Source organism: Eurosta solidaginis, chromosome 4 (genome assembly GCF_040869045.1).
Source record: "Eurosta solidaginis isolate ZX-2024a chromosome 4, ASM4086904v1, whole genome shotgun sequence".
In the NCBI taxonomy this organism is placed as follows: Eukaryota; Metazoa; Arthropoda; class Insecta; order Diptera; family Tephritidae; genus Eurosta; species Eurosta solidaginis.
In genome coordinates this window covers 152,647,038-152,672,079 of record NC_090322.1, presented here as the reverse complement: position 1 = coordinate 152,672,079, position 25,042 = coordinate 152,647,038, and the positions used below count along the sequence as shown (strand labels likewise).

The window sequence follows — 25,042 nt, the reverse complement described above, 5'->3', positions numbered from 1 at the left end:
CTTGGGTCCTTTCAAGGTAAGGTAATCCGAAAAAAATAAAGCTTGCCACTTACATCACTCGATCCCAAGGCAGCCGATTCTATGTACCGGAGCGACTCGGGATTTTTCCCGACCGAGGACTGTCATTTCAGTGTAACCATTTAATTTGTTACGTCCCTCCCACAAATTGTCATCCTCCCAGCAGCTCCTTGCAGCAGGACTGCTCCATATTCTTTTGATCCTGGAAGGTATCTAACCCAATCCGAGTCCATCTCCTGACCCCGGTCCTGAGAAATGGTTTTGCTGCGTCTGCCGCAAAATACGCTTTTTAGGATGGTAATACTCTTGTCAGTGTGTCCCGTGCAAGGTATGGTAGCATCGGTCAGGTTGTTCTGGGCTAGATCCCAAAACCCGACGTCCTCGTAACTTTTATAAATCTTTTGTGGCTCCTTGCTGTTCACGCCCATGGGCATCCTGTAGTCTACGCCTTTGCGCCCCCCACTACCTTCCAGCAGCCCCGCTGCTTAGCAAGCCACAAAAAGTACCCGCTGCTGCTCGCGCCCCACGGCGCCACCAACTCATACGGCCGCTCCCACTCATAACTACAATCTCCGTAGTAGAGTCGGTAGCAATGCCGAGCATCAACCCCTGCCCCCGTCTTCTCCCCCTCTTTTCCGGCAGCAATCGTGTAGGTCAGGGAAACAGAATCCCAGTCCCTACCACCTTTTTCACCGTTTGCCAGCACAGAATATATATGTTTGCGACATCCGCCCAATGCAGCTCCTGCCTTGGACGGTGCCACTTTCCTAGATGTTCTGGTCACCGCGACGGCAAGCCCCCGACGGGTTTCATTGCGCCATGTTGCCAGGCCGAAAACCCAAGCTCACCGGGTACCCCAATGCTTACCCAAGGACGCCCAGTCAGAGGGCCACAACAGCAGTTGCGTCCTAGCCTATCAGAACCCAGGCGTAGTCACTCGTCCCTTACTCCCAGAGTGACGACGTCTCCCCCGTTGCATTTCAGAATTCTGCAGTTAAACTGTAATGGATTAACTGGGAAGATCAGGGAGATAGTCCATTTCATGAAGCGGGACAACATCTGCATTGCTGCGATTCAAGAGGCTAAACTCGCAGCAAGATCTACTCTGCAGAACTGTTCTGGGTATAATGTCCACAGAAAAGATCGCGAGAGCGGAAATGGAGGCGGCATCGCGTTTATCATACACCATTCAGCACAATATCATATATTTGATCCTGACATCGGCCGCAAGGACAGTGTCTTAGAACGTCAAGGCTTATCTGTCCGGTCAGGCGATGCATACCTGGAAATCATCAACATCTACATCCCTCCTGCCACCTGTTTCCCCAGTGGATACCACTCTAATATCAGCGCCTTACTCACTGGCAATAATCGCATTATCTTAGGCGATTTCAATGCCCATCACGATCTATGCCATTCAAACTTGCAGGCAGACAGTAGGTGCGAGATTTTGGCGGATCAAATAGAAGAAACGACATTCTGCACAATAAACGGAGACGCCCCCACACGTATGGTAGGAAGCGGTCACAGTTCGCCTGATATATCAATCGTGAGCGCAGGATTCGTAAACTGTGTCAACTGGCAGCGGATGGTAACATTGGCATCCGACCACCTGCCTATACTTATGTTGCTCGAGCGTATCGCCGACTTCATCGTCACAGAAAAAAGCACTTCAATATACTTTAATAATAATACTAAAAGCTAGAAAATAAATAGGTATGTCCAGGTACCAGTCAATACACTCCTCATCAATCTAGGGCGTCGATCAGACAATTAAATAAAAGCGTTGGGCGCGTGAAATTTCTAAAAATGTGAGGCGTAACATGACCTTATTAAGGTTCAGTTGGTCTTATTTATGATTGTAAATAGAAATTTGAAGCGTCCAACGCTTTTATTTAATTGTCTGATCGACGCCCTAGATTGATGAGGAGTGTAATGACTTGTACCTAGGACCTAGCTACTTATTTTCTAGCTTTAAGTATTATTATTAAAGTATATGAAAGTGCTTTTTTCTGTGACGATGAAGTCGGCGGTACGCTCGAGCGAAATAAGTATAGGCAGGTGGTCGGATGCCAATGTTACCATCGGCTGCCAGTTGACACAGTTTACGAATCCTGCGCTCACGATTGATATATCAAGCGAACTGTGACCGCTTCCTACCATACGTGTGGGGCGTCTCCGTTTATTGTGCAGAAATGGGTGAACGGCTCAACTTGGTAACCAAGGTTCTCTCCAATGCATAACCACACAAGTAAATATCACACTTATTAAGGGTCTTATTTCCTTGTACCGTCCATCAAATAGGTGAGCGACTCAACTTCGTAACCAAGGTTCTCTACAATGCATGACCACACAAGTAAATATGATGGTCTTATTTCCCTCTACCGTCCGTCAAATTGCTTGGTTTGGCGGTTGTGTCAGCTTGTGTCTTCAAGAAAACATCAACCAGTCGAACGGAGGCACCATCCCCATTAAAGGACCGGATATTGCAGGTGCATGTTATCAAATTATTGGCGTTCAAATGGTTCATAAAAACTGGTTTTCTGGCCTTATGTCGAGAGTCTTAAGCCGCTGTGTGTGAAATATTGTCATGTTACCTATTGGCATGGCTTAATCCCAAATAGGGGCCCTTTGGAGACACACCTGGTGATTAGCCGCAGCCCATGTAATTTCCTGCTAGTTCTTAAAATCACTATTTTGGAGTGGTCTTGTGAAATGTAAATGTGCAGCGGTAACTTAGGCGCAAGCGTCTGTGAGAAATGATCTAATGGAACCAGATTTAACAGAATTTTCAGAGCTATATTCTAGTGAAGAGCGATCAGTAAGGCCGAAGTCGTTCTCAGGCAAAGCTTAGTAATCCCTACTTGTGAATTTTTGCTTTTGATGTCTCCTTAGACGACAGATAATATGCCTTGTCTAATGCCGTTCGTTGTTGACAGTAGAAATAATTAAAACAAGTAAGGAAGGCTAAGTTCGGGTGTAACCGAACATAACATACTCAGTTGAGAGCTATGGAGACAAAATAAGGAAAATCAATCTGGGGTAACCCTGGAATGTGGTTGTATAACATGTGTATCAAATGAAAGGTATTAAAGAGTATTTTAAGAGAGAATAGGCAATAGTTCTATGGATGAACGCCATTTAGGGATGTCGCCATAAAGGTAGACCAGGGCTGACTCTAGAATTTGTTTGTACGATATGGGTATCAAATGAAAGGTGTTACTGAGCATTTTAAGAGGGAGTGGGCCTTAGGTCTATCGGTGGACGCCTTTTCGAGATGTCCCCATTAAGGTGGACCAGGGGTGATTCTATAATGTGTTTGTACGATATGGGTATCAAATGAAAGCTGTTAATGAGTATTTTGAAAAGGAGTGATCCTTAGTTCCATAGGTGGACGCCGTTTCGAGATATCGCCATAAAGGTGGACCAGGGGTGTCTCTAGAATGTGTTTGTACGATATGGGAATCAAATGAAAGGTGTTACTGAGCATTTTAAGAGGGAGTGGGCATTAGGTCTATAGGTGGACGCCTTTTCGAGATATCGCCATTAGGGTGGGCCAGGGGTGACTCTAGAATGTTTGTACGGTATGGGTATCAAACGAAAGGTGTTACTGAGCATTTTAAGAGGGAGTGGGCATGAGGTCTATAGGTGGACGCCTTTTCGAGATATCGTCATTAGGGTGGGCCAGGGGTGACTCTAGAATGTGTTTGTACGATATTAGCATCAAACGAAAGGTGTTACTGAGCATTTTAAGAGGGAGTGGGCATTAGGTCTATAGGTGGACGCCCTTTCGAGATATCGCCATTAGGTTGGGCCAGGGGTGACTCTAGATTGTTTGTACGATATGGGTATCAAACGAAAGGTGTTACTGAGCATTTTAAGAGGGAGTGGGCATTAGGTCTATAGGTGGACGCCTTTTCGAGATATCGCCATTAGGGTGGGCCAGGGGTGACTCTAGAATGTGTTTGTACGATATGGGTATCAAATGAAAGGTGGTAAGGAGTATTTTAAAAGGGAGTAATCCTTAGTTCTATAGGTGGACGCCTTTTCGAGATATCGCCATAAAGGTGGACCAAGGGTGACTCTAGAATGTTTGTACGATATGGGTATCAAACGAAAAGTGTTACTGAGCATTTTAAGAGGGAGTGGGCATTAGGTCTATAGGTGGACGCCTTTTCGAGATATCGCCATTAGGGTGGGCCAGGGTGACTCTAGAATGTGTTTGTACGATATGGGTATCAAATGAAAGGTGGTAATGAGTATTTTAAAAGGGAGTAATCCTTAGTTCTATAGGTGGACGCCTTTTCGAGATATCGCCATAAAGCTGGACCAAGGGTGACTCTAGAATGTTTGTACGGTATGGGTATCAAACGAAAGGTGTTACTGAGCATTTTAAGAGGGAGTGGGCATTAGGTCTATAGGTGGACGCCTTTTCGAGATATCGCCATTAGGGTGGGCCAGGGTGACTCTAGAATGTGTTTGTACGATATGGGTATCAAATGAAAGGTGGTAATGAGTATTTTAAAAGGGAGTAATCCTTAGTTCTATAGGTGGACGCCTTTTCGAGATATCGCCATTAGGGTGGGCCAGGTGTGACTCTAGAATGTTTGTACGATATGGGTATCAAACGAAAGGTGTTACTGAGCATTTTAAGAGGGAGTGGGCATTAGGTCTATAGGTGGACGCCTTTTCGAGATATCGCCATTAGGGTGGGACAGGGGTGACTCTAGAATGTTTGTATGATATGGGTATCAAACGAAAGGTGTTACTGAGCATTTTAAGAGGGAGTGTACATTAGGTCTATAGGTGGACGCCTTTTCGAGATATCGCCATTAGGGTGGGTCAGGGGTGACTCTAGAATGTTTGTACGATATGGGTATCAAACGAAAGGTGTTACTGAGCATTTTAAGAGGGAGTGGACATTAGGTCTATAGGTGGACGCCTTTTCGAGATATCGCCATTAGGGTGGGCCAGGGTGACTCTAGAATGTGTTTGTACGATATGGGTATCAAATGAAATGTGGTAATGAGTATTTTAAAAGGGAGTAATCCTTAGTTCTATAGGTGGACGCCTTTTCGAAATATCGCCATTAGGGTGGGCCAGGTGTGACTCTAGAATGTTTGTACGATATGGGTATCAAACGAAAGCTGTTACTGAGCATTTTAAGAGGGAGTGGGCATTAGGTCTATAGGTGGTCGCCTTTTCGAGATATTGCCATTAGGGTGGGCCAGGGGTGACTCTAGAATGTTTGTACGATATGGGTATCAAACGAAAGGTGTTACTGAGCATTTTAAGAGGGAGTGGGCATTAGGTCTATAGGTGGACGCCTTTTCGAGATATTGCCATTAGGGTGGGCCAGGGGTGACTCTAGAATGTTTGTACGATATGGGTATCAAACGAAAGCTGTTACTGAGCATTTTAAGAGGGAGTGGACACTAGGTCTATAGGTGGACGCCTTTTCGAGATATCGCCATTAGGGTGGGCTAGGGGTTACTCTAGAATGTTTGTACGATATGGGTATCAAACGAAAGGTGTTACTGAGCATTTTAAGAGAGAGGGGGCATTAGTTCTATAGGTGGACGCCTTTTCGAGATATCGCCATTAGGGTGGGACAGGGGTGACTCTGGTATGTTTTTGTACGATATGGATATCAAATTAAAGGTATTAATGAGGGTTTTAAAAGCGAGTGGCCCTTAGATGTATATGTGAAGGCGTTCTCGTGATATCCACCAAAATGTGGACCAGGTGATCCAGAAAATCATCTGTCGGGTACTGCTAATTTATTTATATATGCAATACCACTAACAGTATTCCTGCCAAGATTCCAAGGGCTGTTGATTTCGCCTTGTAGAACTTTTTCATTTTCTTCTACTTAATATGGTAGGTGTCACACCCATTTTACAAAGATTTTTCCAAAGTTATATTTTGCGTCAACAAACCAATCCAGTTACCATGTTTCATCCCTTTTTTCGTATTTGGTATAGAATTATGGCATTTTTTGCATTTTTCGTAATTTTCGATATCGATAAAGTGGGCGTGGTTATGGTCAGATTTCGCCCATTTTTTATACCAAGAAAAAGTGAGCTCAGGTAAGTACGTGGGCTAAGTTTAGTAAAGATATATCGGATTTTGCTCAAGTTATTGTGTTAATGGCCGAGCGGAAGGACAGACGGTGGACTGTGTATAAAAACTGGGCGTGGCTTCCACCGATTTCGCTCATTTTCACAGAGAACAGTTACCGTCATAGAATCTATGCTCCTACCAAATTTGAGAAGGATTGGTAAATTTTTGTTCGACTTATGGCAATAAAAGTATTCTAGACAAACTAAATGAAAATGGGCGGAGCCACGCCCATTTTGAAATTTTCTTTTATTTTTGTATTTTGTTGCATCATATCATTACTGGAGTTGAATTTTGACTTAATTTACTTATATACAGTAAAGATATTACATTTTTTGTTAAAATTTGAATTTAAAAAAATTTTTTTTTAAAAAGTGGGCGTGTTCTTAATCCAATTTTGCTAGTTTTTATTTAGCACATATAGAGTAATAGTAGTAACGTTCCTGCCAAATTTCATCATTATATCTTCAACGACTGCCAAATTACAGCTTGCAAAACTTTTAAATTACCTTCTTGTAAAAGTGGGCGGGGCCACGCCCATTGTCCAAAATCTTACTAATTTTCTATTCTGCGTCATAACATCAACCCATCTACCAAGCTTCGTCACTTTATCTGTCTTTTGTAATGAGTTATCGCACTTTTTCGGTTTTTCGAAATTTTCGATATCGAAAAAGTGGGCGTGGTTATAGTCCGATATCGTTCATTTTAAATAGCGATCTGAGATGAGTGCTCAGGAACCTACATACCAAATTTCATCAAGATATCTCAAAATTTACTCAAGTTATCGTGTTAACGGACGGACGGACGGACGGACATGGCTCAATCAAATTTTTATTCGATCCTGATTATTTTGATATATGGAAGTCTATATCTATCTCGATTCCTTTATATATGTACAACCAACCGTTATCCAATCAAACTTAATATACTCTGTGAGCTCTGCTCAACTGAGTATAATTATCACTCAATACATTGGAGTAACATCCCGGGCCGAGTCTCCCCGAAGCTATATCCAGCCAAACTATTACTATTATTGAGATATCAACCTATTATTGTTGTTGTTGTTGTTGTAGCAGTACTTCGCCCCACTCAAAAGGTGCGACCGATCACAAATTGTCATAATATGCATATATACATCGTCCCGTTTATTCGCCCTACAAGAATACTGACTATCATATGACTATCATCTGATTGTCAGCAATGTCAACATAACGATCAGCGCCTCATACAAACTTTCTATCACGAACTTAAAGGGACTTGCGCATATGTGATGTAAACAACTGTGTACGTGTGAGTTCTTGTCTCCTTCTTATACACCAACATCGCCTACTGATTAAGTATATAGCCGGACTGCTCACTCTCATTCATTTTCCTGGATCAGTGCTGACACTCTAAGTGTCATAAATGATAGTTTACTGTAGATATCAGGTTTGACTGTTATACTATCATAAATGACCATTGTTATATTCCGCCAAAAATGAAACAATGCTTTTTGCTTTTTATTTACTTTATTTCATTAAGTTTTTAATTTTGTACGTGATAAAGGCATACGTGTTTCTTATTTGTTTAAAATAAATAGTTTTATAAGAATTCGAGTTCAGAATGTTCAATTTAAATTCAGAAAATAACAAAACAACAGAAGAGCGCTTTCCTCATGCGGAAACACATTTGAAAATGAATCACCACTAACCACTATTATTTTTAGCGCATCAATTTTTTGAGTGCGCCCCATACATTCCGACAGCTTTTGGTATTTTTTAATATTATTTTCGATTTTTTTTCTTTTTTTTGCATGGAGCTTTGAAATACTCTTTTTTCATTTTTTAAACTTATTTTTTATATGGTTGTCGTCGGTTGAAAATGGCGGAATTTAAAAAATAACAAAACAACCGTGATAATCATTTGATTGTCATATGACAGTCAGTAGTGACAACATGCTTAAATCGGATAAACTGTTCTCGCATACATAAAATTCCGTTGAGAATTATGTATCTGTCTCACATGCATAATGGTATCTGCTGTATGTTCTTTTGTTCTGTACCAGGTGTCCGAAGCTTTCCCAGTTTGAGTCCTTTTTCATGATTATAGGCTGTCGTTGGGAACATGGGGACATGCGTGAGCGAACAAAGGAACATACATAAATTTGAGTATCAATGTTTACGTCATCGCAGGATCAGCAGTGTCAATTACAAGTGTGAGTGTATTAGTAAACTATCAGCGTTTCTTGTAGGGTCGTTAACCTCGTATCTACAAGTGAGACATTTTCGGTAAAGCGAACACGGTTGCCACACCATGTTTTCATTTGGGACCAAACTTCATCAAAAAAAAATTACCAAATTTTTGTTTTATTTTATTAGTATAAAATACAAAATTTCAGGATGTTTCCATATAAAACTTTGAATACTTTCCTTTAATTCAAGCTGAGCAAACAAATATATGTGTATGCAACCAAAAATGGTACTATATTTTGACATAGCATAAGTCTATGTCTTTCACCAACCAAACGATGTGAACCTAGGTTTGGGCACAAATCTTTTGGTTCTAACATTATGTTCTTGATTATAATGAAATAAAATGTATAGTGCAGTTAGGTTTTAGTAAGAAACGGTTCAACATTTGCGTTCTGGTGTTGCCGAACTATGTATGTGGAAAACTCAATAAACCATAAATGAAACTAGGCAATTTTGTTAGTGCTATTTTTATAGATGCTTACTTTTTCCCTTAACGTTTAAACTTTATATCAGAGCCTAGATTGAGTAAGTGTGAGTTTTGATCCCAGGCCTCAGGGGTTCTGCTAGCACCTACGGCAATAATTTTATACAAAACATTTCTTCCGAAATCAAATCTATTTTGCATTTGCTTCCTTCTGTCTTCGAGTTAAAATATTTCTTGTGCCAAGATACTTAGTTTTCAATTACCTTGCGTGGCTTAAGACCACAATAGTCCTGGAATTCCTTAAACTCATTGAGCTGGGTGAGAAAGATTTAAATATCAACGTGCCAAACGAGAAGTAATGCATAGAGTTTCTTTGTGTAAGTTTTGAAAGTGTTAGGCTCACGGCAGAGTGCTCGCTATAAGCTATGCTAGGCGAGAAGCAATTTTTATTTTCATATATTTACAACACTATGGTATAACCGATCGAAATATCTAGCCGTTATTAATATTATTATAAAACAAGTAAAGAAGGTTAAGTTCGGGTGTAACCGAACATTACATACTCAGTTGAGAGCTATGGTGACAACATTAGGGAAAATAACCATGTAGGAAAATGAACCGACGGAAACCCTGGAATGTGTTTGTATGACATGTCTATCAAATGAAAGGCACTAAAGAGTATTTTATGAGAGAGTGGGCCATAGTTCTATATGTGGACGCCATTTAGGGATATCGCCATAAAGGTGGATCAGGGTTGACTCTAGAATTTGTTTGCACGATATGGGTATCAAATTAAAGGTATTAATGAGGGTTTTAAAAGGGACTAGTCCTTAGTTCCATAGGTGGCCGCCGTTTCGAGATATCGCCATAAAGGTGGACCAGGGGTGACCCTAGAATTTGTTTGTACGATATGGGTATCAAATTAAAGGTATTAATGAGAGTTTTAAAAGGGAGTGGTGGTAGTTGTGTAGGTGGTCGCCTTTTCAGAGATATCGCCATAAAGGTGGACCAGGGGTGACTCTAGAATGCGTTTGTACAATATGGGTATCAAATGAAAGTGTTAATGAGTATTTTTAAAATGGAGTGGGTCTTCGTTCTATAGGTGGTCGCTTTTTCGAGATATCGCCATAAACGTGGACCAGGGGTGACTCTAGAATATGTTTGTACGATATGGGTATCAAATGAAAGATGTTAATGAGTATTTTAAAAGGGCGTGGGGCTTAGTTCTATAGGTGGACGCCTTTTCGAGATATCGCCATAAACGTGGACCAGGGGTGACTCTAGAATGTGTTTGTACGATATTGGTATCAAATTAAAGGTATTAATGAGAGTTTTAAAAGGGAGTGGTGGTAGTTGTATATGCGAAGGCGTTTTCCAGATATCGACCAAAATGTGGACCAGGGTGACCCAGAACATCATCTGTTGGATACCGCTAATTTATTTATATATGTAATACCTGCCAAGATTTCAAGGGTTTTTTATTTCGCACTGCAGAACTATTTCATTTTCTTCTACTTAATATGGTAGGTGTCACAACCATTTACAAAGTTTTTTCTAAAGTTATATTTCGCGTCAATAAACCAATCCAATTACCATGTTTCATCCCTTTTTTCGTATTTGGTATAGAATTTGGCATTTTTTTCATTTTTCGTAATTTTCGATATCGAAAAAGTGGGCGTGGTCATAGTCGGATTTCGTTAATTTTTTTATGCCAAGATAAAGTGAGTTCAGATAAGTACGTGAACTAAGTTCAGTAAAGATGTGTCGCTTTTTGCTCAAGTTATCGTGTTAAGGGCCATGCGGAAGGACAGACGGACGAATGTGTAAACAAATTGGGCGTGGCTTCAACAAATTTCGCCCATTTTCACAGAAAACAGTTAACATCTTAAGATCTATGCCCCTACCAAATTTCAAAAGGATTGGTAAATTTTTGTTCGACTTATGGCATTAAAAGTATCCTAGACAAATTAAATGAAAAAGGGCGGAGCCACGCCCATTTTGAAATTTTCTTTTATTTTTGTATTTTGTTGCACCATATCATTACTGGAGTTGAATGTTGACATAATTTACTTACATATATACTGTAAAGATATTATATTTTTTTTTTACTTTAAAAAATTTTTTTTTTAAAAGTGGGCGTGGTCCTTCTCCGATTTTGCTAATTTTTATTAAGCGTACATATAGTAATAGGAGTAACGTTCCTGCCAAATTTCATCATGATATCTTCAACGACTGCCAAATTACAGCTTACAAAATTTTAAATTACTTTCTTTTAAAAGTGGGCGGTGCCACGCCCGTTGTCCAAAATTTTACTAATTTTCTATTCTGCGTCATAAGTTCAACCCACCTACCAGCTTCATCGCTTTATCTGTCTTTGGTAATGAATTTTCGCACTTTTTCTGTTTTTCGAAATTTTCGATATCGAAAAAGTGGGCGTGGTTATAGTCCGATATCGTTAAACAGCGATCTGAGATGAGTGCTCAGGAACATACATACCAAATTTCATCAAGATGCCTCAAAATTTACTCAAGTTATCGTGTTAACGGGCGGACGGACGGACATGGCTCAATCAATTTTTTTTCGATCCTGATGATTTTGATATATGGAAGTCTATATCTATCTCAATTCCTTTATACCTGTACAACCAACCGTTATCCAATCAAACTTAATATACTCTGTGAGCTCTGCTCAACTGAGTATAACAAGAGCTTTTTTTTTTGATTAGTCGGTTATTTCATCAACAATTAACGACAACACTTTTCTTTTTAATGCCTGGCATAAATTATATCCTAGGTGAAATGTTATTTTTCTGGTACATTTTATCGAAAGCATTTTTTTATGGTGAGAGTTCCATGCCATGTTTTCTTGAATGCACAAGCTGACACAACCGCCAAACCAAGCAATTTGACGGACGGTAGAGGGAAATAAGACCATCATATTTACTTGTGTGGTCATGTATTGTAGAGAACCTTGGTTACGAAGTTGAGTCGCTCACCTATTTGATGGACGGTACAGGGAAATAATATCCTCAATAAGTCTGATATTTACTTGTGTGGTCATGCATTGGAGAGAACCTTGGTTACCAAGTTGAGTCGTTCACCCATTTGGATGATCGTTTCCCCCATTATCAGTGTTAGATAAAAATGCATTCCTTTTCATTCATCTGTGCCCATGCACCAACGGAGAAGATATACAATGGTGAAGAAGAACGCATTCAACCAACGCCTGAAACGTACATATGAGCACCTGGAGGTAATCTATATGAGCGCTGCACCTACCATAATTTAAGAACCGTGTTTGACGACTCCAACGCCGCTATGCGAAAGGTATATTTGTCAATCGGAAAGCTCAGCTTGCATGACCTTATCTTATGGATTGAGGCTGATCGACTTCGCCGGTAAGCGCAGCATGGCCGAAAACACATAAACCAAATCGACAATGTAGTGATAGAAGTTGGCATGTCGCCAGTGGTTTTGATATGAGCAGGATTCAATAATCCAGTATCAACTCGAATCACTATCTCCTTTCGGCCAAAATCTAAGAGAAAGAATCTGACTTCTTTTTATTTGTAGAAGATACCGGTATTAAAATTTTGGGCTATCCGCTTTACTCTTATATTACTTTTCAGGATCGTATTATCTTAGTGCAAACAAAAATGGATTAATTTTGTATTTCTTATTATAATTATGTGCTTTCCTTAATTAAAAATATTTGTGTTTCATTATTGTATCACTGTGTAAGAAATCCATTCAGATCCGATAAAGAGTCAACCACATAATCTGGCGTTTCCATGTGCTCCCTATTCGATTGCAAATCTTCACGCTTTGTTTGACCGCTAAGTACCAATAAAGTTTGAAATCCACATACTTTACCAAAGCGCACATCTGTCACAAGACTATCACCGATGAAAAGGATACGTTGGGGATTTGTGATATTATACCGTTGCATCAAAACGTCGCGTAAAGCTACGCCAGGTTTGCCAAAAATTAATGCCTGTCGTTTCGCTGTTTTTTCGACAATTGATATGTAGGGTCCAGGACCTATGAAAAAAATTCCAAAGTTAGAAAATTTGTCAGACACTCTGAACATATCCATAGAGATTATACTTGACAACAAGCTGTCATGGAACCTAGCTAATGTTGCCGTGGAGCCATTGGCAAATGGTGGGGGTTCTGCAAGAGTGGTGCACTAGCTGTATCCAATGGTAGTCTTGTGGAACGCGGCAGCCGCCGGGTGTGGTGGTAGCGTGCTTCGCCTGCCACACCGAAAATTCTGGGTTCGAACATTAAAAGTTTAGAAACACGTTTTTTCAATTAGAAAAAAATTTTTCGAAGCGGGGTCGCTCTTCACCAGGGATTTGGCAAACAATCGGAGTGTATTTCTGCCATGGAAAGCTTCTCAGTGAAAACTCATCTGCCTTGTAAACCCAGTGGGAATTAAGTTTCGTGAATATTTACTAGATGGGCACTCCGGCATTGTTACCACCTTAAACTTAATCACTAGCAATACAGATAAATGTGCGCTAGTGTCTGTCCCGGATGTTTGTCGCACAACCCATATACCTAGGAGAAAGCAGTGAGGTGAGAAAATAATCTAAGGCAGGATCTGGTGAACTTGTTTACAGATGAACCAAAGATAGACAAGGAGGATTTTCTGTCATGAGTTAGAGTCGGTCCGAAACTACTACCCGACCAATGCTTCAATGATATGCGCCAAGCATGAAAAGTTAAGCAAACGATGCGTCATCTATAGTAAAGAGTCAGGATCCTTATAGGCAATAGTTTATGCCAAACGCTCAGTGTAACTACGAGGGCTCTCTAAGGCCATCCCTCCATGGTGACTGGATTGTTGATAAAACGGCTCAAAGTTCTGAGAAACCACGGCTGTGTTAGTTCCCCGTATATCGTGAACCACTGTTTACCTTGTCCTGAAGTACATTTATTATCTTTGGACAAGACGATGTATGCCGCCCCGAGCACATTTACTACATAAGAAAGATCAACAGTGTGTTATATACACACTCCCTGCTCTCCTCCCTCGCTGGCATCTGAATCGTTTCTAGGTTGCTTTATCCGATTGGACAAAAATACTCCGACCCAGGAATATTCTGAACGAATCCCGAAGCTCGCAGAAGATACGGATAGTAAAAAAATATTTGGAGCGATATGCCTCCGAGGAGTTTCTCCCAAGTTGTATTTTGCTCGTTTTTGATTTTTTCTACAAATTGGTGGACGAGACCTACATGTTTTATGCCGACTCCGAACGTCCTCTGCAAGACAAGTGAATTTTTAATGAGAAGCTTTTAGAAAATTTTTTTCTGAACTATTGATGAATAGCAGTCTTCCAGCGTGCATCAAAGTTTTCAAGTCGAAATCCATTCTAATGAATTTTGCAAAGCCATAGAAAAAGATACGGTCATATTCTGCATATTCTAGTTAATTTACAATGCGTATAACACCCGGACTTGCTTTTTCTGTAGCTCCAGCACCTCAATTTATAATAATAATAATGATTTGGAAGGAAGTGTGATACTCTACTTTTAGTTTTTCTTTTAACTTGGCCAGGTCCTTAGTCTTTTATCGACTCTCAACGGTCCTGTTAAGATTTTAATAGCATAAATACTTATATAAAGCTTGCCGAGCATTGGATAGGGCCCGTAGTGCTTTCCAGAACAGTAAGCTGACATATTCTGTGCTCCACTATAAAAAGCATGGTTGTCTGATTGGCTAGTACTAACCGAAAAGCAATGATAATTAAAAGACTTTTAAAGGATTCAAGGGGTTGTGTAGCACAGCCCTTTCAAGGGGTTACCAGCGCAACTTATAGCTTCTCCAATCCAATTGTCAACCACACGTACCGGTCGCGAATCCTGTTTACAAGAAACAAAGTAATCACACAGGTACAACAGACAAACACACAACAACAAATAACCCAGCGGGTTAGGGGGTCAGAATATACCCGCGGTAGGTATGGCTTTCGTAAGAGATTCAAGGGGTTGTGTAGCGCAACCCTTTTAGGTTGCCAGCGCAATATATAGCTACTACAAACCCAATTGTCAACCGCACCTATTCAAGGCAAATCCTGTCTCATTAACAGCCGAGCCTCTGGCGAGCCAGAACCCCTCATGGATCTAGGGGGTGGAAGGGCGGTATGTCCAAGAAGGCCACATGTGGTCATAACAAATCGTTCCCGAGATGGTCGGGCTTGGTACCGAAACGTACCGGATCTGCATCCGACGAAGAACCATCAACATCGGTAATACTCCTCAAGACCTTCGGGGAGTTTCCTTATCACTACAACAACAACAACAACAAATACAAAACAATAAACGCACCAAAGCAACAACCCCACAAAGTAGGTCAAACGACTAGAATTACTGACTTTTACCTGCCTCATTCAGCCACACAAATCGATGAGTAACAAGTAAGGAAGGCTAAGTTCGGGTGTAACCGAATATTACATACTCAGCTGAGAGCTTTGGAGACTAAATAAGGGAAAATCACCATTTAGCAAAATAAACCTAGGGTAACCCTGGAATGTGTTTGTATGACATGGGTTTCAAATGGAAGGTATTAAAGAGTATTTTAAAAGGGAGTGAGTCATAGTTCTATATGTGGACGCCTTTTCGAAATATCACCATAAAGGTGGACCAGGGGTGACTCTAGAATGTGTTTGTACGATATGGGTATCACATCAAAGGTGTCAATGAGTATTTTAAAAGGGAGTGGGCCTTAGTTGTATAGGTGGAAGCCTTTTCCAGATATAGCCATAAAGATGGACCAAGGGTGACTCTAAAATGTGTTTGTACGATATGGAAATCAAATGAAAGGTGTTAATGAGCATTTAAAAAGGAAGTGGGCCTTAGTTCTATAGGTAGACGCCTTTTCGAGATATCGCCATAAAGTTGGGCCAGGGGTGACTAGAATGCGTTTGTACGATATGGGTATCACATCAAAGGTGTCAATGAGTATTTTAAAAGGGAGTGGGCCTTAGTTGTATAGGTGGACGCCTTTTCCAGATATAGCCATAAAGGTGGCCCAAAGGGTGACTCTAGAATGTGTTTGTACGATATGGAAATCAAATGAAAGGTGTTAATGAGCATTTTAAAACGTAGTGGGCCTTAGTTCTATAGGTGGACGCCTTTTCGAGATATCGCCATAAGGGTGGACCAGGGGTGACTCTAGAATGTGTTTGCACGATATGGGTATCAAGTTAAAGGTATTAATAAGGGTTTTGAAAGGGAGTGGCCCTTAGTTGTATATGTGAAAGCGTTTTCCAGATATCGATCAAAATGTGGACCAGGGTGACCCAGAACATCATGTAATACCACGAACAGTATTCCTGCCAAGATTCCAAGGGCTTTTGATTTCGCCCTGCAGAACTTTTTCATTTTCTTCTACTTAATATGGAAGGTGTCACACCCATTTTACAAAGTTTTTTCTAAAGTTATATTTTGCGTCAATAAACCAATCCAATGACCATGTTTCATCTCTTTTTTCATATTTGGTATAGAATTATGGCATTTTTTTAATTTTTCGTAATTTTCGATATCGAAAAAGTGGGCGTGTCATAGACGGATTTCGGGCATTTTTTATACCAAGATAAAGTGAGTTCAGATAAGTACGTGAACCAAGTTTAGTAAAGATATATCGATTTTTGCTCAAGTTATCGTGTTAACGGCCGAGCGGAAGGACAGACGGGCGACTGTGTATAAAAACTGGGCGTGGTTTCAACCGATTTCGCCCATTTTCACAGAAAACAGTTATCGTCATAGAATCTATGCCCCTACCAAATTTCACAGGGATTGGTAAATTTTTGTTCGACTTATGGCATTAAAAGTATTCTAGACGAATTAAATGAAAAAGGGCGGGGCCACGCCCATTTTGAATATTTCTTTTAATTTTGTATTTTTTTGCACCATATAATTACTGGAGTTGAATGTTGACATAATTTACTTACATATATACTGTAAAGTTATTAAATTTTTTGTTCAAATTTGACTTAAATTTTTTTTTTAAAGTGGGCATGTTCGTCATCCGATTTTGCTAATTTTTATTTAGCGCACATATAGTCATAGGAGCATTGTGCCTGCCAAATTTCATCATGATATCTTCAACGCCAGCCAAATTACAGCTTGCAAAACTTTTAAATTACCTTCCTTCAAAAGTGGGCGGTGCCACGCCCATTGTTCAAGATTTTACTAATTTTCTATTTTGCGTCATAAGGTCAACGCACCTACCAAGTTTAATCACTTTATCCGTCTTTGGTAATGAATTATCGCACTTTTTTCGATTTTTCGAAATTTTCGATATCGAAAAAGTGGGCGTGGTTGTAGTCCGATTTCGTTCATTTTAAGTAGCGGTCTGAGATGAGCGCCCAGGAACCCACATACCAAATTTCATCAAGATACCTCACAATTTACTCAAGTTATCGTGTTTACGGACGGACGGGCAGACGGACGGACGGACGGACATGGGTAAATGAATTTATTTTTTCGCCCAGATCATTTTGATATATAGAAGTCTATATCTATCTCGATTAGTTTATGCCGTTACGGATTACCGTTATGCAAACAAAGTTAATATACTCTGTGACCTCTGCTCAGCTGAGTACAAAAACCACCCTCAGTTCTGAATAAACACACAACGCATACATATAAATATACACAAGCATAAATTTTGACAATACCTGCTCATGTGTCTACGAACTATAAATACAAGACAAATGACAACTACAGATCAGAACGAAAATCGACACTGATGATGGCACAATGCCACAACCGGTTTGTCGTGAAACCAAATTTGACACGGGCTGACGGAAAATCGTTCCATTATACACCGAATCCTGTTTCTTTACAGGCGAGGCTCTGGCGACCCCAAGCTCCCAGAGGGAAAGCGTAGAACGTTCAATGTGGCGATATTAAATCGTTTCGAAATAGTTGGACTTGTAGCTTAATGGTAATCGTAACCAGAACGTACTGATCCTATATACGGCAAATGACCATTAAGATTGAGAACACTCCCGAAAGCCTTCGGTGAGTGTCCTTGTAGGTAAAACAGCAACAACAACATTTAAAAAAAATCCTGTGAAAAATTACCTATAACATCCTTTCCATGAAACGATATTAAAGTATCAGCTGCTCCGCCGAAAAATAAACATTCAGGGTCGTTTGTCAAATGCCAGTGAGCTCGCATCAATTTCGCTGCGGACATATTCAAATCAACATCAATGATCACCGCCTTCACAGGATCGTCACTGTAAACGGCGTCGCGCAATTCATCCGTGGTTTCAATGAAAGTAGTACACTAGAACCAGAAATTCACCAATTAAATGCTTCCGTTAATTTACAGTAAATACCCACACCATCAACTAAGTTAAAGCCGGCATCTCGGAGCACTGTCTTAAAAACATCCGTTGCGAGGCAAAAGATCAGTCCATTGAACTGTATAGATTTTAGGTGATTACATATTGTTTGAGCTGGATGCACAATATCGTGCTGGTTGTATGAAGAATAGGATCAACATTATGAATGTAAATTAGATGGCAACAAATTCTTGGCGCGTCATGTTTTCAATTACCTTTTTCACCTCCAACCCACACTTCCGGAATTTACTTAATTGCTTATCAATAGATACAATGCTATTGTTTGTGACGAAAGTGACTTGTTTGCCCTCGCGTTTAAGATAATCTATGGCTTCCGTTACGCCGGGCAATGCTTCATAGATTGTCTGCCAAATGACGCCTTCGAGTGGGAGTATGTAATTCGAATTTTTAATTTCATTTTCATTTACTATAATATGTTAGGTATATTACTTACCATCACAATCACAAAATACTAAATCGAACGAATTGAAGATATTTTGTTTCTCGCGCCTTGTGAGCTCATTTAGATTTGTGTATGATTTGGAAAGTTGAATAACATTTGTCTGTTTAGGATTAGAAAACTAAAAGTGTGAATATATTCACAGGTCTATATAAGACATTCTTTAGATATGGGTAGGACATTTCGAATCGAATTAGGTGTGTGATTCTCACGAAAAATTTATATTTTCTAAGAGTGACGGGTGGGACTATGTATGTGAATAACTTGACTTTCAAATTCCTGACAAACTATAAAAATCTTTTTAAATTTGCCTGTTCCATATGTTTTATTGAGAAACTCAGAACTAATTAGTACCTAAACGTAGCTAATTATGACGGGGGGTATGACAAGTTGCACTGAAGCACATAATGTATAGATTTGTTCTATCTTTGATAAACCAAAAAACCTAATAAAATACGAAGGATTCCCAGAGGATTAACACATCTGCTTCACGTTTTTCATGCATTTTTAGCAGATTGACCGATATGTGGTTAGTCCTGGACTACAGATGATGAGTTGGACGAATCAATATCGCTCGAATTCAAAGGGTTGTTCAGCGCAATACAAAGTTTTATAGATGCACAGCTTCTCCAACCCAATTTTCACATTACGGAACCAGGCGTTGGAGGAGAGGGTGGTCTGGCTGTTTGTTATAGATGTTCCACGTTTCTCCTATAAATTTGTGGAAGCTGTAAGTTAGTACCTCCACAGACGTATAAAAGTTGCTGGTGCGAAATGTTTTATAGCAGATATATATGTATACTGATAATTCTTGGGCATAAGGCAAGTTATCTAGCATGGCCCAGTAAAGACAATTTTAAGCGCTATAATACTTTTTAGGTAAAAGGGTCTGATGTTGTGGCCTTCAATGCCAATCGACATGTAACTGATGATGCAAAGAGTTCCAACTGCGCCGATTCGTCCTGGTAAAAGCTGAGTGGAATAATTATCTAGCTTCTAGTTTTTATTCTAAAGAGCACGTCTTGGGACCACTTTGCAGCTGCTGTTCTCCATCAGGTATCGTAATATACATATCTCAGGATGGCGGTGCATATTTATTTCAGCAAATAGGAGAATAAGGTCCCCAAAATCTACCGAATCGTCGAAAGTGGGAGCTGATCACTAATGTAAGTCGACAAATATTCAATGATACTTCAAAGCTGAGTAGTTCTCGTCTCTTATATTTACGCCAAACCTACTACATATTTCGCTAGACGTCTTCCATGCGAGCGCTTTCGCATTGCAAATAGATTGACTGTCATTGGGGGATGGTAAGGAATGCTCTTGCGCTAGACCCTACTGCCAAGGAAACGTGTTGGGGAGTGCTATCGATGTTTGCCGAAGGTCCTTTGCCGGATGCAGTACCGGTACGTTTCGGTAACAAGCACCATTAAGGTACTAGCCCGACCATTTCGGGAACGATTTAATATGACCACATGAAACCTTCAAGGCCAAACCGCCCACCCACACCTAGGTCCATGAGGAACTTGGGATCTCAAGAGCCTTGGATGTTAAAGAAGCTATATATTACGCTGGCAACCGGTTGAAAGGGTTATGCTACACAACCCCTTGAATAAAAAAAATAAGTAAATTTAAGGCGCGATAACCTCCGAAGATATTTTAGGCCGAGCTTCTTTTCCAATTTGCTCCTCTTAATTTTTTCTGCAAATTGGCGGGACGGAACCTACTTGTTTTATGCCGACTCCGAACGGCATCTGAAAGGCAGATGAGTTTGCACTGAGAGCTTTTCATGTCAAAAATACGCTCGAAGTGCTTGCCAAACACTGCCGAAGGGCGACCCCGCTTAGAAAAATGGCCTTCTAATTGAAAAAACTTGTTTATAAAATTTTGATGTTGCTTTGCCCGGGGCGTGAACCCAGGATTTTCGGTGTGGATGGCGGAGCACGCTGCCATCACACCACGGCGGCTGCCCCTTTAATCAATTTGGTATTTTAGTCGCCTCTTAAAACAGGTATACCTGTCAGCCATACCTAAACCCCCTAGCCCGCTGGGGGAACTGATGTGTATTAACAACGAAAGGGGGTGTTTCCTCCATTATCTAGGTACGACGGCATACTGAAATAGTTTTCGCCGGCCTTATTATCTTCTGTTATTATCCAAAATTATCCTCTAGCCTTTTGAGCGCATTTTTTCTTAAAGCACCTATATATATTTGCACTTCACGATAACGACAGTTCGAGAGTGGAGTATAGAATTCATATAGTGTATGATGCATAAGCAGCTTCTTACCACTGTGCATCCTGTGGAAATCTTATTCATTTGCGATTCATTTACGAAATGTTGCAAGAGTGTAATGGAATTGACGCGTTGATTCCTTCGCTATCTTATATGGAAATAATCAATCACAGTGTCGACGTACAAATCTAGGTTAACTAGAGACTTTCCAGTTTCAGTTGGCGGCAAAACTAGGCGGAGGGGACATGTAGACTGAGCTCAGCTCTGTTACCTTATGGGCCACTTTGACAGAGCTCGCTCAACCATCCCCGCAATTCTTATATCAATACGTCAATAACTTACTCCCTTAATTCCGATGAACAAGTTGCCCCAGTCGGTAGCACCAAATCTCTTTTGAGCTCTCTCCTCACTTCTCCTGCTCAGGTGTCAAAGCGGGAAATATAGCAGAGGGACCAGAGAAGGTGCTATATATGAAAATCACGCTGGTTTACACCAGGTATATTTTTTGAACTACGTGCCAAAGTTCTTAGAGAGAAACAAAACGGAAATTAACTTTCAAGAATGGAATTTAACCAGCAGCCGGATTATTATTTGGAATAAATTTCATGAAGGTCCAGTTTTTCAGTGCAAATTTAAACTCTAGTCAAAGTTGACCAGAACTTTGCCCCTTTGTTTGATAAAATAAAATCTTGCTGCTCATCTCAGCTTAAGCGGCCGAAGGGGTAGAGTTAAACTTTAGTCAACTTTAATTGGAGTTTAAAATCACACCGAAAAACCGGGTCTAATTTCGAAATATATTTTGAAAAGACAAACCACGGTTCGAGCAACCCTTTAAGCTTACAGTTACTTGTTACTACATGGTTGAGATGGAAATGAAAACAGATAAAATCAGAATAATAAATGCGGAAACCCGAAGGAAAGGGGAAAAATGTGGTGGAAAGGAAAGGAAAAGAAAGGAAAGGAAAGGAAAAGAAAGGATAGGAAATGAAAGGAAAGAAAGGAAAGGAAAGGAAAAGAAAAGAAAGGAACAGAAAGGAAAGAAAAGGAAAAGAAAGGAAAGGAAAGGAAAGGAAAGGAAAGGAAAGGAAAGGAAAGGAAAATAAAGCAAAGGAGAGGAAAGAAAAGGAATGGAAAGGAAAAGAAAAGAAAAGAAAAGGAAAGAAAAGAAAATAAAAGAAAAGAAAAGAAAAGAAAAGAAAGGAAAGGAGAGGAAAATAATATGTCGGGAGAAAACGGAAAACAAAGGGAAGCAAAGCAAAGAAAAAGAAGGGAAAGGAGAGTATAATAAAGAAAGGAAATAGTAAGAGTATGGTAAGGTAGGAGTCAGCACCAATTTTGAAAACAATTACAAAACTGAATTACCACCAACAGAACTGAATCTGATATGGCAAACATCGCCAAAGCGGGAGTCAAAACCAAAGGTGCAATGAAACCGCACCAAACACCGAAGCAGAGACTAAACTGGCCGAATCTGGAAGCGTAGTCAAGCTAACACTTCCAGCGATGCCTAACCCTGCAAAAATCACGAGTACTCCATGCATGCATGTATGGAGTACTCGCTATGGACCAACCGAGTACTCCAAAATTAACCACAATTCATACAAAAAATATGGTCCAATTAACATTGCGATGTCCTAGGACTGGACCATATACTCCAGCTTCGCATTACATCAGAGTAATCCATGGAGTACCCACAGTCCAATAAACATCGTGTAGTGATTACAATCGTTAAAAACGAGCAATGATCGGCTTACAATGTGTTCGTGTAGAAATATGAGTTGGTCCATTGCTGCATTACAGTGGAGCATAATGGTAAGTACTCCAGTGGACCACATGATCCAACGATTTTTGCAGGGAAATTAAAACCGAACACTGTACCGATTAATATGTGTGATTGACAAGTGAATGAAATCAAAATCTACATCAAATCCTGTACAGCTGTCAAAATCGAACTTAAATTGTAAATCAAAGTCAAAATTAAAGAAAGATTTAAAATCTAAAAACTATGAAACCGAGACCGAGGTTGAAAATGTGCTAGAGTCAAGCTATGCTATCCTCCGTTAAAGGGCCAATTAAACTTCCTTAGCCCTAACGCCATAGTCGTAACCATACTCATATCCATAACCATCTCCAATGTGATCGATTAATGGTGCCTTAACCTAAAAATCGTGAAAATTTCATAAATATGAAGAAAACAAAATAATATAAGTCTCTTATACTACGTTTCCACCAAACCCAAACTCCGTGTTTGCCAGTTCCATAAGGCTGTTAAAACATGTCTAAAAATATCGCGAAAGCTATAGAAAAATGCGTTTTAACTTCGGTATCAATAATGCGAAAGCAAAAATCAAAAGTTGCATTTCTGCCAAGAGATATTTTGCATAAAAGAGTTGTCAAACACGGAGTTTGGGTTTGGTGGAAACGTAGCATTAGTCATAACGTATCCAAAACAATGAACAAAATCTACAAAAAGTTATTAAATTCACCAACTCAAATATTTTTAGGTTATGGATATGGCGAGAAACCAAAAACCAATTGGTTGGCTACGGTATGGTTATGGCGTTAGCGTTATGGTATGGCACCATTAATCGGTTACATTGATTTCCATAAGGTAGGTTCGATCAGCTGTTTTATCTGGTTATGGTTATGTGGTTATAAGTCACCATTAATTGGCCCTTTAGTTATTATACGCATGTTTTTTTGTAGTATTGTGACCACTTTAGTGCGCGAATTTGAACAGCTGGGCGTTAATTAAAAACATTAGTCTTTTAGACATGAAATAGATTTTCACGTGATCTTCATACTAACGTATTTATCTCTTTGGCAAATATATAAAATTATCTTTTTTGGAAATTTTTTCATCCGGAATATTTCTTATTTAAAGTAAAGAATAATGCAGCTTTAAAAAGTTTTTACACATTGTTATCACTGGCAAACAAACAATTTGTACAGTCATACCTTGTCGCTTTGAACTTTATGCTCCATTGCAATTTAGCTGTTTTTGTGCTCAACAGGCAACAAAACTTATTCGTATGCAAAGAAGCCAAACTGTGACAGCATTAGCTTTAGATTTATTTTATGTAAATAGCGTTAAGTTATTTGTTGTGCTTTACTGAGTCGCGACCTGCCGGTAACTGATCTATCTAACGATCGAAACTGATAAACAATAACAAATTCGCTCAATTATTTTATTGTAAAATGTGTTGCGAAAAATTACTCAGAAATGTTAGCATATGTGCATATTACCATGTACCTACGAGGAGGTTTAGGCCGAAAACTAGTGCGCAAATGTTGCTTGCTCTAGCTGTCGGAATATACTATAATAAGGCGATTGTACTGCATTTATTATTCTTAATAAGTTCTTAAGCAAGCTTAACCTTTTCCGGCTAACGAGATTCACTTACGTTTATCGATTCGAAATTTTAAGATCTTGACTGACAGTTTTCTGTTTGCATCATTGATTGTGCTATTGTACGTCTTCCTCGAATACTGCAGGGTCAGCTCATTTACTTAATAGAGCCATTGATTCCGAAACTTGCATTAGGGCAGGTATAAGACAGACTTATTGAATTTATGTGCTTCTCAATTTCATGTGCTCCGATTATATGCTTGAAGAAATTGCTTTGTCTTGGCCTCGTTCAACGCAAGAATCACTGTGTCACCTTTTTATCCAGGCGGGAACTAACGGCGTGGTTGGTAAACCTAATAGTTTCAGCTAATGCCAGCATGGTTTTTTCATGCCATGGAAATCTGGGCGATAGTAAACTTACTCGATCCATAGCTGCATTTATAAGGCCAAGACAATGCGTTGGCGATGGTCCTCTTCTCCACATTTATTTGATTTTTTCTCATGAATCGCTCAAGTTTCAATCTAGGGGCACGCGCTCCTCTGACTTTACTTGGCACAAGATGTGATAAGTGCTTCTAATAAACTCTGTTGCTTCCTGTTTGATATTTGCATTCCCACTTTACCATATTTGGGTGGTGTGAAGTATATTTTTCCATTGCCAGGGATGGGAGGATCAGATTTAACACCCACTCACTATTTGGTAATGCGGTAAGTATTTCGTACATACATATTGTGGCGAATTTTAGCATCACTATGTTTTTAGTAAATAAAGGCACAACAACAATATAGCAAGCTGCCACACTTGTGTACATGGACAAATCAATCATCATTTACACACATGC

The 25,042-nt window shown here is 39.8% G+C and overlaps 1 protein-coding gene across 1 annotated transcript; it reads right to left on the bottom strand.

Annotated features, from left to right (window-relative positions):
- Nucleotides 1-12,146: 12,146 nt before the first annotated feature.
- On the bottom strand, nt 12,147-23,987 carry LOC137250510 (uncharacterized). Its single transcript, XM_067783451.1, has 6 exons — nt 23,810-23,987; nt 18,611-18,719; nt 18,372-18,535; nt 18,155-18,289; nt 17,891-18,098; nt 12,147-12,833 (listed from the first exon to the last, which is right to left on the bottom strand). The coding sequence occupies exons 1-6, from the start codon at nt 23,834-23,836 to the stop codon at nt 12,523-12,525; spliced, it is 954 nt and encodes a 317-aa protein (XP_067639552.1). The 5' UTR covers nt 23,837-23,987; the 3' UTR covers nt 12,147-12,522.
- Nucleotides 23,988-25,042: the final 1,055 nt, after the last annotated feature.

Bases quoted from the DNA above. Each gene is read 5' to 3' on its own strand.
- LOC137250510 (XM_067783451.1), bottom strand. From the start codon at position 23,836: ATGGAGCATAAAGTTCAAAGCGACAAG. The intron at 18,536-18,610 runs GTAAGTAATATA...TCCCACTCGAAG, and splicing joins AGTATTTTGTGATTGTGATG to GCGTCATTTGGCAGACAATC. The intron at 18,099-18,154 runs GTGGGTATTTAC...TTCTGGTTCTAG, and splicing joins GCTTTAACTTAGTTGATGGT to TGTACTACTTTCATTGAAAC.